At 39.4% G+C, this 20,820-nt stretch overlaps 3 protein-coding genes across 5 annotated transcripts in view; 2 read left to right on the forward strand and 1 right to left on the reverse strand.

Moving 5' to 3' along the window:
• GLRX2 (glutaredoxin 2) overlaps positions 1–3,583 on the forward strand; it is an 18,042-nt gene extending 14,459 nt beyond the window's left edge. The window contains exon 5 of one of the 2 annotated variants that reach the window (XM_024738202.1): positions 3,433–3,583. Coding sequence is in view for 1 of the 2 variants with exons in the window: in XM_024738201.1 (XP_024593969.1) it covers positions 3,433–3,479 (47 nt within the window). In the remaining variant the exon portion in view is untranslated. The remainder of the gene's footprint in view (positions 1–3,432) is intronic. The other variant, XM_024738201.1, reaches the window with a different exon arrangement.
• RO60 (Ro60, Y RNA binding protein) lies at positions 1,609–19,524 on the reverse strand. Its single transcript, XM_024738199.1, has 9 exons — positions 19,346–19,524; positions 11,127–11,725; positions 6,585–6,805; positions 5,814–5,960; positions 5,423–5,560; positions 4,649–4,765; positions 3,845–3,958; positions 3,415–3,561; positions 1,609–1,910 (listed from the first exon to the last, which is right to left on the reverse strand). Exons 2-9 carry the CDS (start codon positions 11,704–11,706, stop codon positions 1,758–1,760), a joined length of 1,617 nt encoding a protein of 538 aa, XP_024593967.1. The 5' UTR covers positions 11,707–11,725; positions 19,346–19,524; the 3' UTR covers positions 1,609–1,757.
• Positions 19,525–19,625: 101 nt separating this feature from the next.
• The window catches only part of UCHL5 (ubiquitin C-terminal hydrolase L5), a 46,535-nt gene continuing 45,340 nt past the window's right edge, over positions 19,626–20,820 (forward strand). For both annotated transcript variants that reach the window (XM_024738203.1, XM_024738204.1), the window contains exon 1: positions 19,626–19,792. In XM_024738203.1, coding sequence (XP_024593971.1) covers positions 19,717–19,792 — 76 coding nt within the window. In that variant the 5' untranslated portion in view covers positions 19,626–19,716. The remainder of the gene's footprint in view (positions 19,793–20,820) is intronic.

A 20,820-nucleotide genomic window follows, 5' to 3' on the forward strand; every position in this document is an offset into this window, starting at 1 on the left:
TGCTACTAGCTTTGCTGACCAAAAAATCAGAAAAATCATAATATTTACAAATTGCTACCAGTGGCCTTGAAGGAAGAGCTACATATCAGACAAGGCCAGCATTAATTTATCAAATAAGTTTGAAAGGAACATTGTCTTATTACTCCCAGAGCCCAAATTTCTCATGAAACAGAAGAAAATATACAAATTCTAACATTACTTAAGTCCCTCTGCCCCCCAGAACATAAAACCTCTAACCCCCAAGCACGTGAAAGTATAATTTACATTTACTAGTTTGACTTTTCATATAATATTGAGAAGGGCTTTATAAATCCCCAGTAAATCTTTAAATACATTTAAAGAACAATACATAAAAACTGAAGTTTTATGTGCACATTATCTTAAGACAGCCATGATATAATTATGAGCAAATATACTGGCAGTTCAACAGGTTAAACCTCCCCACAAAGAAGGGATACTTGCTCAAGAAAATAGTGCACTTTATAATGAATAGGAAGTTTAATATACACAAATAAAATAGAAAAAATTAATTTCTTACAGACTGGTTAGTGATAATATGCCACACAAAAATTGCCTTTCAAACCTGAAAGACCTACCTTGCTTTATTATTTTTTTATACTATCAAAAAAGAATATTTTGTTGCAAATGAATAATGGACAAAGCCACAGATGAATAATGGACAAAGAGAGAGGAGGCCACTAACATGTTTACCATTAGAAATATCTAAAACCCATTTACAATTGGCTAAAAAAATAGATAAAAGTAATTAAAACAATATTTTTAAAGTAAGGAAAAAGCTAATCTGGCTATGTTTGAGATTTTTTTTTTTTGTTTTGTTTTGTTTGAGATTTTAATTGTCATACTTTCAGATTATGAATGGGGGAGTTAAATGCTTGAAACATCTGTTTTCATTTAAGAGAATGAAAAAAAAAAGTGTGCCTACATGTGGCTATGTTGTTATAAGCCAGAGGAAACTGTCAAGTCATGCCCCCTCACTCACAGCAATAAACAAACAAAAGCAAACCAAAATAGACTTCCTTAGCTGACACAAACTTCAGATCTCAGGGGTTTCCCTTATGTTTCTGGTTAATGGTAACAATTCTACAAGTGTAAATTAAACCACAGAAACAAAATATCTTTTTCACTGACTGAGAAAGCTGCTATTTATGTGACTGTAGAAAACTGTTAAAGGAATTTGTAAAACTCATTCATAATCAAATGTCTTTTGTTTTTTTTGTTTGTTTTTTTAACCCCCTTGGTATAAAAGTTTACAAATGAGTTTCATATTCCATCACAGTTACATGGTCCAGTGCATTTCAGAATATTTGGACATTATCAAAGTTGTCCTTTACCAATGAAAACATTTAAGAAAACTTTAGGCATTTCTCAAATAAGTGACATGATATGGAACTACTTACACTTCTGGCTCTCTCTTCTTTTAAGTACAAATGTGATTATTCGCCAAAGCAAAACTGTTTGACTATTTTACAGCCTCTCAACAAGAAGTTCTCTATTAGATAAAGGGGGCTACAGTGTATTCTGAAGCTATTTCCCAAGAGCTAGTTTAGTAGACAGAAAGAACTTTGGGCTCATCTTATTGTCCCTTCCTTTTTTTTGGTAAGGTAAACTTTCCATTATGCACATACTATACCATCATCCTACTGCCTTTCATTGGATTAAGATTAGCTGGGAAGTAGCGGTGTATTAGCGAGATCACTGATGGCAATGGACCTCTTAGACTGTGCTGGTGCATATGATTAAATCATATCTAATGTGAAACTTCGAATCACGTCCAGAGCTCCAGTATCAAAGCCACACATATCTAACATGCCTCTATCATCTGGGTCTGCAATGGTAAAACCATTTGATGTCATTCCACAGACAATCAACTTGGCTGGAATATCCATATTCTGTAGGAAAAGATCAAAAATATTTTAAAAATAGTATGTAAGCAAAAGCAAATTTTAACCTAAAATTAAAACACTTTAAATTCTATCACAGCTTTTCATTTCAAAGCCAATTTGTTTTTCCTCCATAAAATCTGTCAATCTTCTGGGGCCAGACTATGTGATCTTCAGAAGAATAGGTTATTAATAAACATGTCAACAAGCTGCCTGAAATTCCTGCTTCTTTGTTCAATAGTTATTACTCATATTACAGGCATAGAACACATTCCTGAGCAGCATAGGGACTGTGTACTTATGAAACTAGTCAGGATATTCAGGGGCATGACATTTTTACCAACATGTCAAACCCTGGGGCAGTATGTAAGGATATATATAAGGAAACAGTTCCCTGGGGTTATCGATTTTTGGTTTATGACTTTGCTATGTATAACATATACGTCACATGTAATAACCTGTTCTCTACAGCTATGATTTCAGGCTAAAATAATTGAGTTTTTGAGAAAAACCAACAATCACTGAGTGTGCACTATGTCAGACACGATGTACTCTTTAGGCAATTTATCTAATGTAATTGTTATAACAACCCTAAAAGCTACGTAGTACTTTTAACTACTATGGCACATATCACAGTAGTGATGTACTACTATGACATGTATCAGTTAAATATTGATAATTCACTTGGGTCCACAGTTAGTATAACGAGAAAGGCCCAGGACTCAGAACCCAGGCTGTCTTGACTCCGAATTCCGTTCTCTCACTTGTTCTCAAACTTAAGCATACATCAGAATCCCCGAAGGGCTTGTTAAAACACAGTCCCACCCCAGAGTTCCTGATTTAGCAGGTCTCCCATGGGGCCCAGGAATATTCATTTCTAACAAGGTGCCAGGTGATGCTAAGTCTGCTAGTAGGGAAATCACACTTTGAGAACCACTGCTCCTCATCAAGCTCTATTTCCACTTCCGGTCACACTCGCCACAATTCAAGCGCTCCTCAGGCCATGTGACTGGTAGATTTCATACTGGATAGTGCAAATATAGAACAATTCCATCATTTCAGAAAGCTCAACTAGAGAGCACTGATTAGAACACAGAAATACCCATAAAGCTTAAAACACAGATTACAGCTTTGCTTTAGGTTTATGTAATCCTTAGCAAAACTCAGAAATGATGCTTTAATTTTTCAAGGAGCACACTGAATCATTAAAAATTTACAGTTAAGGTAACAAAAATTTTGATTGTTATCGAAAATACTGTTTGCAAAAGATATTAAAATGTATGGAACTGGAACTTGTTGAAATAAATTATGTATGTGTAGGTAGTACTTCCTTATTTCCAGAACTGGTGTTATATTCCTACACAAAGGTACAGAACTACTGAGTCCAGAACGGGCGTAACATTCCTATACAAAGGTACAGAACTACCTTCAGTATCATTTTTTGAAAAATATAGTCAATGTTTGAGAATCGAATCTTATTTGGGGTGAGAAAGAATATTAGAATTTATCTGACCTTTCGATATTCCCTCAGAGCAACGGCAGGATGGACATGTCCAGCAAAGGTCTCGTTATCAGTGAATACTATGAAGACATCGGCAGCTGTATTTGTGTTTCGAGCCCAGATCATTGGAAGAGAGCAATCAGTTCCACCTGCTGGGATCTAACTCGGAAAAAAACCATGGATAAGAATACAAGAAAATGCCCTCATTTCTGTACTGACATGTCTGAAATAATTAAATACTTAAAAATACTATTTTATAGGTTATTTTGTTTAGACCCAATATATGGGCTTTCCCAAGGCTTGTAAATATATTTCTGATTTTGTGTTCATGAGAAAGTTGAGATGAAACAATTTGTTCTCACAAATTTATTAATATCAGGAATGACATCAATAAATTTTTATATAATACATGTTAAATAAACTTAATAAAACAGTTTCTTACCTGGCTCATAGCCATTAAAACCTGTTGTAAGGTCATATCTGTAGTCACAGGACATGGTACCATTTCATCTGAAAAAGCAACTATATGAGAATCTTTTTCTGTTCGTGTGACAACCTGTAAAATTCAATGGTAGTAATTTTCAGTAGATTTGGGGGAAACAAATACAGTATCTTGAAGTTCATCTTTAAAAGAAAATACCCTATGATGCTTACTTTTATTTCTAAACTTATATTACTGTGTTTGGAAACTACACAGTAACAGTGGTACAACTTTCAAAGTACTTTCACAAACTCTTATAAAGAAACTGGTTTTCACAACAATCCTTTGAAGCAAATAGAGTATATATTATTATTCTCGTTTTATTAAATAAGTAATAAACCCACAGAAGAGAAGCCAAGAAGCTCGCCTATGGTTCATTTACTTGTTATTCAGCGACAGAGTCAGGCTAGAACAAGTCTCCTGACTGTTATTATTAGTTCCTGATTTTTAACGTCTATATTCATTAATAATTTCTCTCAGCATTATCGGTTTCCTTAAAAATACTGGTAATATTTAATCTGTTGTTGTAAAATTAAAATTTCTACTCTGACTTTTCTTTAGACATGCTTTTTCAATATACCTACAATATTGTATATACCTAAGTATAAAAGTATATAGAAGTATACCCAAGTATATATATAATACTTAAAGCTTTGCTTAAAACAAGCAAAAACATAATTCTTGATCATATTCAACTTTATAGTTTTGTCCCAGGGTAAACATTTTTAGGGTGGCAAAATCCTAAATTGTCTTAGGTGTTCTCACCATGCACATTGCTGCGGCTACTGTGCTAGCGTTGAGTACACTACCCAAAACTCTTTGGTTCATAGAAGCACTGACATCGATTGCCAGTAAGAAACGCTTTCCAGCTGGCTCAACTGTCTAAAGAGAAAACAAAACCAAACAATCATTAAAAGCAATCAAAGAAATGATAAGTATATTAAATTTCTAACGAATCATATTTACTTAATTTTCATTCAAAAGACTAAGATAAAAGGCCTGATATTTGATTTACCAATTGACAATTACAAATGCTTAGCTTTTACTAGAGGTAAAATGAAGGAAGTAAGACGGCCTATTTATTAATTTAAAGAAGTTATCATCTTCATTTTTTAAAAAATCTTTCCACATGAAGTAAACTGGGAATTTCTAGTAAGAAAGTTTTTTGTGGTAAAATACAAATAAAATTTACCATTCCTAAAAAAATTACTTCCTATCAAGACAGAAGAGATCTACTACTGATTAACAGAAAAGCAGAGGACAGAGGACCAAGTCACAGGGCTCCAGAGGAATGCAAAGTTTTTAATTTGGTACCTTAAAACTTATCAAAATGATCTTAGGATAACTGGTTGTTGTGCAAAGGTAGAGAGAAGTACTTTATTCATAAGCTTACAATGTTAATTATATATTCATTTTCACATGAACTAAGAAAAAAACAAATGAATAATCAAAAATGGTTAAACTACTAATATCATCTTTAAAATGTGATATTAAATCCTAACTGGGCCTTTTGTTTTAAAATAAAAATCAAACCATTACCTTAAATGTTTTGTAAAAAGCGGCATCCAAAGCTTGCAAAATTTCTTCATCAGGGCGCCACTTCAGTTTTCCTCTGAGCCCATGACCTGTTTTGTAAGTTTCTAATGCAATTAAAACATGAAACGGATGTATACGAGCCTAGAAACACAACCAAGACAGAAAGCAAATGTCAAATTCAAGTGAAAAACAGTAACTATTTCTTTTAGATTTTTGTTATTATGGCTAATAAATCTATTCCATAAAGAAAAGAGAAAAATGAGGACATATTAATCTTAGATTTAAGAGTCAGTGCAACTTGGTCTCTGAATACCTAAAAAATGTGCCAACCGCATTTCCAAAATTTAGGAGCCAACTTTTTCAATTAGTAATAGTTAACAAAGGTAATGCTTACCTTTTTTAACAGTTTTTCATTACACAGCTTTTCACATACTAAAGACACTTCTGAGTTTCCTGGTTCAAGCACTGAATTAGCAGTCATCTTTCCAAGATTCCTTAGTAATGCTGTAAGAGGCATTTCTTGTAACAAAGCCTTCCATACCTATTGCAATAACACAGATAGAAATATAAGGAATTAAGGGTAAATGAATATGTATAACATAGCTGTATCAATTAATAACATAGACTAAGTATTTCTTTTGGGGTTCAGAGCACGTTCTAAATAAAAATTGGTGTGAACTGGTCAAAGGCTCATCAAATAAAATAACTTGCTCTTTACTAGGGTAAGAAAGTGACGTATATTTTGTAAAGGAATTGCATATAAGAATTTTATTTATTTATTTTAATTAGTGAGGCAAATGAACCAGCACATTTTCTGGAGTGAAACTAATATTTATAAAATGCCAACTACATCTGGGCATTGTGTTACATGTTTTAAATAAACATTAATTTTAAGATATATTTAAATTACTTTTTTTAGGAAATCCCCTGGCAGTCCAGTGGTTAGGACTCAGTACTTTCACTGCTGGGGCCCAGGTTCAATCCCTGGTTGGGGAGCTAAGACCCTGCAAACTGTGTGGTGGGGCAAAAAAAAAATTTTTTTTTGTAAGTATTAATTTTTTTAAGTATTATTTTTTAAAAGCATTACTCACAATTTATCCTTTTAATACACAGCGTAAGTTCCTCGTGTTTAATCACATGCTTTAACATATTATAATTTGCTTACCTCTTTAGACTTCAAGTGATTTGTTAGGAGATGCTCCCTAACCAGTCTGTGCTCTTCTATCAGATGAATGACTTCCAGTTCATCTTTTGTGCGCTTCACTTTCTCTACAGCCTCCAGATACTTTAATAATTTCTCAGTCTCCACAGAAAGTGCTTTTTCTTTATACATTTCATGGACCTCTTTCCAGCCCTTTGTAATATATTTGGTAACAATAGCAAGTCCTTTAACAAAATAAAGAATTAAAAAGGCATGTAGGATTATAAGGTAAAGAACAGGACATGTTATGGAGAACGCATTATGTGAAAGGCACACCTAGATACATGGGAGTTTAAACCGACATGCTACTTTCTATGATATGACAAACACATTTAAGCCAATGGAGTCTGCTACTTTTGCCTATTCCCTCATAACTGCTTCAACATGAGACTTTGGAGGAAAAGCTCCAATATCCTAAGTCATTTCGTTACGAAGCTTTTATTTATTTTTTTGAAGCACTAGCATTAGAACCTTTGGTACACAGTGCCTATTTCAGGTCCACAATCTCAGAACTCACAAAAGTACAGATCTACCTCAATTAATCTCATATTCACTTGCCCCTTTAGCTGCTAAATAAATATGCATTTATAAATTGTAGAGATAAGTGGAAGTAGACAGGTAGGTAGGTAATTTGTGATTTTTTTTTTAATAGCTGAGAAAGTATTACAGGCCAAATTTTTTAAAAAGGGAAAATAATGTGTTCATTTCTTCTACAATTCCTTTCAATAGCTGAAAGAGCTTTCAGTTGGGGGGCAGTGAGGAAACCTGGGTTCTAGTTTACATGTTGTCAATAAATGGCTCTGTGATCTTTCTAGGCCTTAGTTTCCACTTCTGTAAAAGGGGGGAAGGGGACAGACTGAATTATTAAATTCCAGGGTCTATGGGGGAATGGTAGGTAAAGTAAATAAATGAACGAGGCCACTGACAGAAGAGAGAGTGGTTAGCACTGTGGTGAACTAAAGAGAGAATGCCCTGACAAATGTTTTAGTGAAATATTGGCTCACTGCTGCCAAAAAACCGTGTTTTCAAAAGAAGGTACAATATGGATTTTTATGTGATGTTGCGAAAGAGTTCATTTTTTTCTAAAATATGGTGCAGGCCAAATAAAATACATCTCTAAGGCAGATTGAGCCTATGTGCTATTTCTGAACTCTAATTTAAATAACTTGATCAAAAGTTAGTACTAACATGCAGGAACTTCTAAATTGTCGTGACTCTTGCTATCTTACAGATCTTAGTACAAAATATTACATTGCCTTAAATGAGTTAATGTTTCATGTGAGCATGTTTTCTATTCTTTCCAACTAAAATAAAACTTTCGGGGCTTCCCTGGTGGCGCAGTGGTTACAAATCTGCCTGCCAACACAGGGGACATGGGTTTGAGCCCTGGTCCGGGAAGATCCCACATGCCGCGGAGCCACTAAGCCCATGTGCCACAACTACTGAGGCTGTGCTTTCTAAAACCTGAGTGCCTAGGGCCCGTGCTCCGCAACAGGAGAAGCCACCACAATGAGAAGCCCGTACACTGCAATGGAGAAGCCCCCGCTCACCACAACTAAAGAAAGCCCGTGCGCAGCAACGAAGACCCAACACAGCCAAAAATAAATTAATTTATTTAAAAGAAAAAACTTTCAGAAAGTCTGTCTTATTATTATTTTTATCTTCCTCAAGTCCTAGAATTGAGTTGGCCACACAGTAGGTACACAATAAACACGTGATTAGTTGAATCACACTTTGAATTGTTTTATCTGTTTAAATACACATTTCCGTCACTTACTTGGTAACTTAAGAGTTTGTTTCCAAACACTAGGCTCTGAGAAGCCTAAAGATCTTCTACACCTAAACATATTGCTATTATTACAAGGTTTCAAGTATGAGTTCTGCCCTCAAAAATCTAGAATTGAAGAATCCTATGTGTGGGACTAAGTTTAGGGAATATCTACTAATTTCTCAATTTATAGACCAAGAATTCAAAACTAGAATAACTATTTGCACAAATTCAGAAACTAATTTTTCCAATTTGAACTAGCACTTAGGCCCACACCACCACATAGTGTCTCAATAGACAAATAAAGCTGGATGCCTACAGCCTCCTCAAACTGGAGCAAAAATTTAAAGAAATTTTTAAAGTTAAAAAAATTAAGCCATGAATATGTTAGGGAAAAAAACACAGGTAAGTATTTTTATGACTTTAGGTTGGAAATAGCCTTTCTAAACCTAACATAAAATAAAAACGTACTAACAAAGGCAGATAAGTTTGATTACATGAAAATTCCAAACCTCACTCTGCCAGAAACCCCCTCCATCAAAAAACAAAAAGACAAAGAAAAAAAAAATGGGGGAAAAGTCCATACAATGCATATAATAATAAATTATTAATTCCTATACTTGGTATTCCAACTTCTGAGAACAGTGCCCATCTACAGTAGGTGCTCAATAAATATTTGTTGAATGAATGTTGACTATAATTATTGCTATTTTTATAATATTAAAAATAGCAACTTGGTAGATAAAAAAAGATACAATATAATCCATGAAAAATATAAATAATCAATAAACACATGAAAAGTTGAGCTTTTGCCCAAATACATAAATTCAAATAACAAGATAAAATTTTTTACCTATCATTGGCAAAGATTAAAAAACACTAGTAAAGAGTCAGTGTTCAAACGTGTGGAAAGGGGCCCTTTCACACACGTTGTGGATTTAAGCATTACAGAAATTATAGAAACATTTATATTAACCAAGTTTTTTCACTGTAGTTTTTTTTTTTTTTTTTTCGGTACACGGGCCTCTCACTGTTGTGGCCTCTCCCGTTGTGGAGCAACAGGCTCCGGACGCGCAGGCTCAGTGGCCATAGCTCACGGGCCCAGCCGCTCTGCGGCATGTGGGATCTTCCCGGACCGGGGCACGAACCCCTGTCCCCTGCATCGGCAGGCGGACTCTCAACCACTGCACCACCAGGGAAGCCCCACTGTAGTATTTTTTTAATAGTACAAAAAAACCAGAAGCTACTTAACTGTTATCAGTAAGAGACTAGCTACATAAATTATATTCATATAATGGCACACATGCAATTATTTCTACTGACCTGAAAAAAATCAATATACTTTTAACTGAAATAAAGAAGGTATATAAAATTAAAAAAAAAAAACATATTTAGGAAAAATCGGGAGTAATATACAACCTATGTATAGTGATTTCTTTTGAAGGGCAGGACTACTTTCTGCATTATATTTTTTTGTATTATCCAGCTACTTTAAAACAAGCATGTAGGGAATTCCCTGGCAGTCCTGTGGTAGGATTCGTGCTTTCACTGCCGAGGGTGCAGGTTCAATCCCAGGTCAGGGAACTAAGATGCCACAAGCTGCGTGTGGAATGAATGAATGAATGAATGAATGAATAAGTAAATAAAACAAGCATGCAATGTCTAATAAAAAATCAAAATAGAAACGTGTTTATATACATAAATGTTTGCAGTAATTTACTGCTTAAACTTCATTTGAAAAAGTCCATTTGTAATTTAAAAAAACAAGGGATAAATTAAGAATTACTGAGGAGATACTATGTATGAAGGTATCATTACACAAGCTATGTGGGAGGGAGGGGAGAGAACCGACACTGCCCTTTACTCCGTGCCAGGAACTGTGGAAGTATTGTAATACACACTATCACATTTAGTCACAATAATTTTAAGAGTTATTCCTTTTCTACCTTTTTTAATAGATGAAGATACAGAAACTCGGAAAGGTTAAGTTACTTGGTGTAAGGACACAAAGTAATAGGTAGAACTGAAATTTGAACCCATCTGAGGGGCTGTCTTTTCAAGTTTCACTTCTGCTGTAAAAAAAAAAAAAGTCAAATTTGGACATGTTCATTTTGTTAAAGTTCACACTTAAAATTATTCCCGTGCAAAAGTTTTTCTTATTTCCCTTCTAAGAAGGACTAAAGAGTCATTGTAGACCCAACTAACTTTTCAAAAGTCTCTTCCCATAGACATAGAAAAACTGTCCCAAGTCACCATGACCCCTGGCTGACCGCGTGGAGACAACTACCACCCTGACTTGTTAAGTTCAGCACTACTTTGGGTGGCCTTTAGGTTCCACGGAACATATGTCCTAGGAAGACAGGGAGGGAGAAAAGGGGCTAAAGCAGTACAGCCTGGCTATCTGCCATCTATTGGCTAGGAGCCGTTTTGATTCCTACAACTTTAATCATATCCATGCTGCTTTCATAGTCCATAATCAAGGGGGTGAGCATTCTAGTTAGCATGGTGACATTTTAAGATTTAGAATATCAAGCTGCAAATCTGTCACTTGATTCTTGATCATTAACGTCTAGGTGTTTAATTCCAGGTTGGCATTAAACATATATGAATTAATCAATGTGTTCTGAGAATTAAAGGCTATTTCTAGAAAATATTACACAACTGTCTTACGTCAAATACAAATTTGCTATTTGTTGGATATTGGCACCTCACCCCCCGCATGAAGATCTTACGCTTACCTTCACTGGAAGGTTTAAGATGCGACAATCTTAACAGATCTTTGTGAGACCAGCCATTTCTTTGTTTATATTTTGTGACAGCCAGGGCAAGGGCCATGCCACCTTTTTCATTGTACCAGTCCGCTACGGCCTTCCGAAGGGCGCGACCCCACATGCCACATTTCATGCTTTCCTTTAGATCTTTCTTAAATTGTATAAAAGTAAAGAGATGTGTAGGAATGCGACAAACTTCAGAAACAGCTTTGAAAGCGGCTTGTTTTGTGCTTATGTCAGAACACTGGGAACAAATGGCGAGGGCAAAGAGCATAGGCTCCTGCTTTGCAGTTCTGCCTTCTTGACTAAATGACTTTATTTCCTGTATCACTTCACATCCTCTGCCATCTTCAATCAATCTAATTAAAGCTTCAGCATTCTCAAGGCCCAACTTCTGTTCTTTGATAGAGTAAGTCCCACCTTCAGAACCAAAACACAAGAACCGCTGCAGCCGATTCATATCAGTGACTTGCCACACATATCCGTCTTCAGAATTGGCTATCTGCTTCTCATTCAGCGGCTGCATTTGGTTTACCAATTCCTCCATTTTTTTGTCTTCTAGGAAACTGTCAAAAAGCAAAATGTTATTTTAGCTAGAAACAAGAAAATTCTAAAAAGGAAAATTATTTATTAATCTATGCTTATTGAAATCTGCCATGAAATCTTTTAATTTAAAAATATTTCTTAAGCTCAGTAACTGGTGGTATAACGATCAGAAGCAAAAGCTAAGAAGTCGCATATTTTTGATTGTGTATCCAACATCTGTTCCTCCCTTCCCCCTTGTCTTATCCTCTTTCTGGTAGGAATGCCCTTCAGGGGACATTTCCCAGCCCCAAGGGATGAATCTTGATTGCTCTAAGCCAGTGTTCTCAAACTCTGCGTGCATCAAAATTACTTGAAGTGCTAGTTAAAACACAAGATGATGGGTTCCACCCTCCCCCACACCCGCCCCCAGCCCACCCCGAAGTTTCTTTCATAGTTCAGTACGTCTGGTTGAGGCCTAAGCATTCATACTTATCACAAGTCCCCAGGTGATGCTCTCATTCCTCTTGCCATGTGACTGGTACAGGTATTGGGCAAGTATCACAGCTCCCACCAGTGAGACATAATAAGTCTGCTGGTTATACTTATGAGGTTTTCTTCCTTCTTAAAAAGGAACGGTCCCCTTTCTGCCTTGACGTACTCCTCGGCACGTGATGCCTGAAGTGGTGTCAACTATCTTGAGCCATGGGGGGTGCCACTTTAAGAAGACAAACTAATTTATAAGGATGGAAGCACCAGAAAGAAAAAAAAAAAAAAGAAGGAATCTGGGTCATTGATATCAAGTTACCTGTAACTGCCCTACTTAGAAATGTCCTAATATATCATAAGTATATCCTTATTGTTTAAGCCATAGATAAGTTTTCTGTTACCTGTAGCTGAGAGCATGTTAACTGAATAACATCCTGTATCAACCGTGCTCATTTATAGTTTACTTCATCTGTGACTACCCACATTTTCCTCCTTGCATTATCTCTGAAGCTACTAGAACTAGCTGTCTGGCAGCAATATCCCTTTTTCTCCTCCAAAGGGAGTAACCACAATCATCCACTACTTTATCGGTCCACCGCTTCTCTCACTATAGGACAGCTGTTTATCTTCAGGTTTCCTGCCTGGGCCACTACAGTGCACTGGGCTTCTCCCCATGGCAAACAACCAACAAAAAATCCTCAACCAGCATTTACTGCATACTGTGTGTGAGGCGTGAAGGAGATTTCTGTTCCATTAAAAAGATTTTTAAAACTTCTTTTCCTGCCCTCAGGTAAATCACAGTCTATTCGATGAGATAGAAATTTATACACAATACAAAGCAAACTGTAATCAAGTGCTTTAACAGAAAAGTGAATGAGCAGAGGAAGATAAAATAATGCTGTCTCAATAATCCAGGAAGACTGAAAAACTGGCATATAAAGTTTGGGGAGCACATTCCAGGAAGGGGTATATGAAATCTTGCTCTGTGTCTTTAAATTTTAGAAAAGGAACTAAATATACTGCGAAGAAATGTTGACAGGTAAGGTAGTAGCTTAAAGAGGAACACAGGTAAAAGATATTTTGTTCTGAAGATGATACAAGCTTGAGCATGTTTATATACTGTGGGGAAGGCTAAAGACAGAATCCTGGTGAGTATTAACAATTAAAAAATAGCTAAGGAGAAAAGGGCCCTTTAAAGAAGAAACGGAAGGAGGGGCACATAGACTTAAAATCAGGAGACAGTGGTATCGTAGACCACAAGGAAGAGAATTTCACGGAGTGAATGGCTGGTAATGTCAAATGCTCAGCAATCAAGTAAGGCTGAAGTTGGCAACAGGAATGCCGAGGAAAGGCAATCGCAGTCGGGCGCTGCAAGAAACAGCTTGATTCTAGTGAGGTCAGGAGGGCATGCAGCGATGAAGAGACTTCACAGGTAGACTACTCTTGCACGGAAGCAACGTTCTAAAGGGAAGGTAAGAGAGAAGGCAGGAGCTAGAGGAAAAATCTTTTTACCTTTTCAGATGAGAGGACACTGAGGTTGAGGTTCAAACTTCAATTTGGAGAGGTGAAGACAGCAGAGAAAGGGCGTAAGTGAGGGAATGAGATCCCTGAAAGAAGCTTCAGAGCATCCAGGCTGAGACTAGCCCTTGACAGCAGAAGAGGTATCTCCTCCACTAAGGGTGAAGGTTATGGGTAATGATCCTTTTGAGGGAGTCAATGCGGGGAAATTGGGTGAGTTAGGGAGCAATGACAGACTGGGTCTCAGAGCGGGGAACACACAATGGTGCAGAGATAAGTGCTGGGAAGAAAGCCTCACGTTGTGAATGTGACTAAGGGGGACAGTGATTTGCATTGTGCCGGAAACAGCAGTGTCAATATTCCAAATAAAGTGCTGACATAAAGTAGTTTATGTCAGCGCAGGCCTAGGCTTCAGGTGGTGTCAGAGACGAAATGATCATATTACATTAGTCATTATGGACTGATTTATAGTGACTGAGTACAGCACAGGCTGAAACTCCTGGTGCAGTGGATGTTGCTTTTTCTATGTATTTGTACCCCCTTTTCAATATGGCATTTACCTCTGCCTTTCAATCCAAAAAGGCTAAGAGCCTTCTCAAAGATTGATAACATTAATTGCTAATTCCAGTAGAAATTTTTTGACATTGCTGGCCTCTCCTTTAGATTTAACAAAACACACTCTTTCTGGTGTTACTTCAACCTGGCTATTCCTGCTTATCGGTCATATTTGTTAAATGAATAATTTGTAACCTTTAAAAATTGTATTAAAAAAAAAAAGAAGAATATCTGATTTTTGTCCATGGTTCTCACAGGGCTTCACATACCATTTTGGGTTTATATCCGAAAAAAACAAAAACACTAACTCGAAAAGATACATGCACCCAATGTTCATAGCAGCGTTACTTACAATTGCCAAGGTATGGAAGCAACCTTAGTGTCCATCAACAGATGAATGAATAAATAAGATGTGGTATATGCATACACAATGGAATACTACTCAGCTATAAAAAAGAACGAAATTTTGCCATTTGCAGCAACATGGATGGACTTGGAGGGCATTATCCTAAGTGAAATAAGTCAGACAGAGAAAGACAAATACTGTATGGTATCACATGCAGACTCTAAAAAATACAACAAACTGGTGAATAAAACAAAAAAGAAGCGGACTCACAGATACAGAGAACAAACTAGTGGTTACAGTGGGGAGAAGGAAGAGGGAAGGGGAAATATAGGGGTAGAGGCTTAAAAAAAAGGGTTATTATGGGACTATATGAAATCGTATGTGTGAAACTTCTGAAAACTGTAAAGCACTATAGAATTTAAAGAATCTTTTATTCAATTTAAAAAGAGTTAATAAAAAAAAACCTTGAAATATCCTGATTGATGGGAGTATCTTTGTTATGCTAATGAGGTGATTCATCCTGGGTCTTTGGATTGCTTCCAGTTGGGGGTCACCATAAAGACCAATCATCTGATTAGAAGGTTGGAACTTTAGGCCAGATCAACCTCCCAAGAGGGAAGGAAGGCAGGTGACTTACCTCAACCACAGGGTCAATGAATTAATCAATCATGCCTAGTCATGAAACCCCACATACAAACTCTGGACAACAAAGTACAGCGGAGGGACTTCCCTGGTGGTCCAGTGGTAAAGAATCCACCTTGCAATGTAAGGGACATGGGTTTGATCCCTGGTCAGGGAACTAAGCTCCCTTATGCCGCGGGGCAACTAAGCCTGTGCGCCACAACTACTGAGCCCGAGTGCCGCAAACTACAGAGCCCACTGGCTCTGGAACTTGCACGCCACAAGTAGAGAGAGAAAACCCGCATGCCACAACTAGAGAGGTCTGAGTGCCACAATGAAGAGCCCACGCGCCCCAACGAAAGATCCCGCGTGCCTCAAGGAGGATCCCACACGCTGCAACTAAGACCCGATGCAGCCAAAAATAAATAAAATAAAATAAATAAATAATAAATAAATCTTAAAAAAAAAAAAGTTCAGGAGAGACTCCCAGTTGGTGAACACTGATGTGCTGGGGCTGTGATGTGCCAGGATTCTACAAACAGAAGGAATCCCTCTCCTGCCTCCAGATTTTGGCCTGAGCGGGTCTTCCATTTGGAAGATGTGCCTGAGTTGCATCCTTTATAATAAAACTGTAATCAAAGGATGGTGCTTTTAGGGAGTTGAGTCACTCTAGTGAATTACTGACGCTGAGCGCATTGTGGGAAGCCTAGCTGGGTGGACTGGGACCTTATTTGAAGCTGTTGTCTGAAGTAAGGGCAATCTGTTTGGGATCCTGCCCTTTCACTTGGGAGATCTGATGCTAACTCTGGAACTGAACTGAGTTGATCTCAAAATACAGACACCAAAGCTCTAAGTGACAAAAGAAAAAAACCGATAGACTGGACTTCATCAGAATTTAAAACTGTGTTTCAAAAGACACCACAAAGCAAGCAAAAAAGACATCCCATGGAATGGGAGAAAATAGTTGCAAATCATACATATGATAAGGAATTTGTGTCTATAATATATAAAGAACTCATAACTAAATAATAAAATGATAAATAACCCAATTAAAAAATAGGCAAAGAACCTATATAGGTATGCCTTCAAAGAAGGTATACAAATGGCCAACAAACACAAAAATGGATGCTGAATATCATTGGTCATCAGGGAAATGCAAATCAAAACTGCAATGAGCTACCACTTCACACCTACTAGAATGGCAATAATCAAAATGACAATAATAAGCGTTGGCGAGGATTTGGAGAAATTAGAACCTTCATATACTGCTAGTGGAATGTAAAATGTTGCATCATATGATGTCTCTATATTTAACCTTTTGAGGACCTGCTAGATTGTTCTCCAAAGTGGTAAAGGGTTTCTTTAGGGGTGATGAAAATGTTCTGAAATTAGATAGTGGTGACGGTTACACAACTCTGTGAATATACTAAAACCCACTGAATGTGATGTGTGAATTCTATCTCAAAAATCTGTTATTAAAAAAAATTAAAAATTGGCTAGGTGAAATATATTTGGAAAGTTATTTAAATAGATAAACATTTAAGTGATATTTAACCCTACATTTTTTATATTTGTCTTTAGAAAGAAATTTGAGATACACAGACATACATATACAGGACCTTAATTTCTTCCTTCCCCAAATGTTATCATCACCCTTCTCAAAGCTTAAGCTCCAGTGTCAGTGGTTTAGAAGGCAGCTGGGCAGTGAGTGAGGTCAAAGCCTGGTCATCAATTAATCCACTCCTGAATAATCAAGTGTTGTAAATCCAGATTAACAAACAAACAAACAAAAGATAGTTACTTCTTCTTTCAGTTGGCCTGACCTGTTCGGTGCTCTTAAAGCAACACCCCTCCAAGGAAATGTAATACAGCTAAAGTTGTATTAAACGTCTATAAATCAAAATTTTGAGAGGAAATCAAACAGATCACAATATCATTAAAAACACGGCCACACTCTGAAATTGGTTGTGGATATTTTATACATTGCCCACTTCTCTTTTCCCTAATTTTGAATGCAAAACCAGTGCATGGCAGTAATACACAGTATGCAATAGCACTAGTTCTTCTTCTTATTCGCTGGAACTAGAACATCTATAGTAACGTTTAACAGTGCTAATAATATATTACTTCTAAGGATTCCTACATTCTTCTTGAATGTTCACATCTAAATATCTTTCCCAAGTCTCTTGATTATTTGTCACTTGAAAAGGCTCCCTTTCATCCCAAGAGGTCAAACAAGTTTGCAGCTTATTCCTTTTTAAATGGAGTCAAAGCTGACTTACATCTATGAGAGCAAGACAGTTTGAAAGAAACAATACTGTAAACACGGGGGTCACAAATTCATATAGCTGTATCACTCAGACTGGTAAACGGACATGAGCGAATCAAGTCAAGGGTGATGCAATAAAAAGTGGTGAAGGGGCTTCCCTGGTGGCGCAGTGGTTGAGAGTCCGCCTGCCGATGCAGGGGACACGGGTTCGTGCCCCGGCCCGGGAGGATCCCACACGCCTCGGAGCGGTGGGCCCGTGAGCCATGGCCGCTGAGCCTGCGCATCTGGAGCCTGTGCTCTGCAACAGGAGAGGCCACAACAGTGAGAGGCCCGCGTACCGCAAAAAAAAAAAAAAAAAAAAAAAGTGGTTAGGAACTGGAGCAGACATGACAGCATGACATCCTGAAGGAATACACCTTTTAGCCAACTGGCCGTCATGTAGTTTGGGCCTCATATTGCCAGATCTTCTCATTTTTCTCAAAAACTCAGAAATCTGGATTTTTAGGTGACCTCTTAGGATTAAATGTTAACAACATAAAGAAATTTGACACCCCCCCATTCTGATTACTTATAGGTTGTTTTAAGGGCTAAACTTTCAGTTTGGTCTTTCTACAATAGGCACCATGTTCAGTTGGGTATCAGATGTTACTTTTGATGTATTCAATAGTTACTTAGCACCAAAAACACTTTCAAGTTCACAGCAATATTGCAGATTAAGAAAATACGGCAAATTCCTGCAAACAGCTTTGGGCTCTGATGACACTCATTCTAGGCATGGTTCATAAGGAAATAAGGCTAGACTCCAGTGCCACACAGACTTTCCCATTTAAGTATATTTAACAGAACAGATACCTCTCCCGCCCCCCACCAGCTTGAAGACACAGTCTCCCAGGGGCAAACTTCAAGAAAGTTTCCAAAAAATATATATTTTTTTAATCTAAACCCTGACATACATTTTGTCTTCTACTCCATAATATAACCACGGCTGTTTTCATATAAAAGTTGTGCCGCTGTTTCTCTCAGTAAAATGTATCATGTTTATTTCGTAGCTTCACATAATCCTGCAGGACAAGGTTCCCTTATTCCAGGGCACAGGTCCTCCTGCTTGAGAAGCAAAGAATCCGAGTTTTACCAAGTAAAGCTTTTTTTTTTTTCTGGAAGCCAAGGGCCCTTCTTGGAAGTCAGAGCTTTAAGGAGTGATGCATAAACACTACTACTCTGAAAGATTTTAGTTTTAACATTACTATTGTGCAAGGGCCTAGTGAATGAGGTTTCGTGATTTAGTGAAGACAGCCATTTTTGGTTTAACGCATCTTTTAGTCTTAAGATCATTACAAATATTTTCAGATGAACACACTGCCTTTTTCAACCTCATGTGCCTTGGAGGCATCGCGCGCCTTTACACTTGTCTATCAGCCCCACCGACGACAGGACGGATCGTCTCCTGTCCCTCGTCATTCCCTCCAGGACAAATTTCGTCCTCGGTCTTCTCACAAAGATCCTTCTTCCCGAAGCCCAGAGGCCGGGCAACGCCTCTCGGCGCAGCAGCGGCGGGAGGAGGAAAAGGAGGAGGAGAAGGAGGGGGAGGAGGAAAGCGGGCCCCTGGGACGCCGGCCTGCGGGAAGCTCCGCAAGTATAAGCGGGAGCGATCCCCGCTTCGGGAAGGGCCCGGCTCAGCAGAGGTGTAGGTCTAACCACCCAGGACGGCAGAGCACGGAGGCGGGGAGGGAGACTGGTCGGCGCAGCGTCTGCTCCGGCCTCGGCCGCGGGGATGCGGGGTGAGGGCCACGGAGGACCGGCCGGACCCAGGCGCCGCTCAGACCGCACAAAGGGCCCCGGCCAGCCGGCCGCTCGCGGTGTCCTCACCTGTGCCCGGCGGCCGATCCTCCGAAGCCGCCGCGCCACCGGGAGAAGCGCTGCGCCACGCCGCCGAAAAACGACGCGCGTCAGCCTGAGAGGTGGCGCCTGCTGCGACTCCGCCGCCCGGGTCTCCCGGTTCGGTTCCCGGGAACGAGCCCCGCCCCCCTGGGCGTGCCCCGCCCCCGCCCCAGACTGGCGAGAGTCCCGGATGTTCCCTCCTCCGGCACCCCAAATCCCGCCCTTTCTCGGCGGACCTGGCCCCTCGGAATCGGCTCCGGGAAGCCAACGGCGGGTTTGCAGAGCTCAGTGGCCGGAGGCGGCTGGATTTGGGGGGTGCCAGAGCCGGAGGTGGAGCGGGGCGGCGTGTGGCCGGGGCCATGACGGGAAATGCTGGGGAGTGGTGCCTCATGGAAAGCGACCCCGGGGTCTTCACCGAGCTCATTAAAGGATTCGGTGAGAGCCAAGGGGACCGTCCTGGGCCGGGGGTCACGGGAGGAGGCCTGATCTGGGCACGGAGTGCTTCCCTGGGGCCGCCGCCGCCCAGCTTCTGAAGGGAGGCAACTCTCTAACCGTGGAGTCGGGGAGGGGGAAAGGCAGGGCTCCGGTCCCTCCTTGGTCCCGGCCAGTCGCGTTTCCGTGGTGATCTGAGAGCCACACCGCGAGGGCAGGAGCGTGTCCCCGGAACTCGGCGCTCCAGTACTAGCTTCACTGACCTGAGCCCCAGTTCCCACCACCCCCACTTTACGTACCGATTCTTCCCTTTGCACCACGGGGCGCCCCCGTTCCGGGCAGGGGTGCCCAGGTACGTGTCTCAGGGCATCGGTGCTACAGGAAAAGTCGGATGCGCCTTGTCGAGGGTGGGGTGTCCAAGGCCCAAGCCGCCCCGGAACCTGACATTCGAGTTATTCGGAGCAGAACCCCTCGAGTGTGTGCCCAGCCCTGCGAACGTCCGCACAGGCTGGCCGCGTGGGACGCACGGACCACCTCGCTCGTTCTGCTCGTTTTGTGGCCTCCGGGGAAGTGTGCTTTCTCCACCTAGTGCTCCAGAGGCCACATGCTTACCTCGTAATTTCTTTCTGACTCTGTTCCTTATCTCTGGTCCTAAGTACCCAACATATTTGACTTTGTAGCCTTCCCTGTCCCTGCAGCTCTTCTTTGGCTGTAAGTTTATTTTTATCTGTTATTTCTCAAGTATTAATTTTAGCTCTTACGTTAAAACTTGTACTTGAGGTGGAAATTCAACATTGATATAGATAACTGTTTGTTGTATGTAGCTGACTGTTTGGGTATCTTGTATTGGGCATATATTGTTTACCTGCTATGTCTGACACATTGGTAGGGTTTGGATATTTTTAATGTGAATAAAGCATGACTGCTGTTCTAAAGAACTGACAAGCAAATTATAATATGGCGTATTAATTGCTACATTAGAGTAGGTACACACAGGTCGTGGAAGAGCACAGGCAGAAGGAAAGGCATAA

Source organism: Neophocaena asiaeorientalis, unplaced genomic scaffold (assembly GCF_003031525.2).
Source record: "Neophocaena asiaeorientalis asiaeorientalis breed wild unplaced genomic scaffold, Neophocaena_asiaeorientalis_V1.1 scaffold25, whole genome shotgun sequence".
Classification (NCBI taxonomy): Eukaryota; Metazoa; Chordata; class Mammalia; order Artiodactyla; family Phocoenidae; genus Neophocaena; species Neophocaena asiaeorientalis.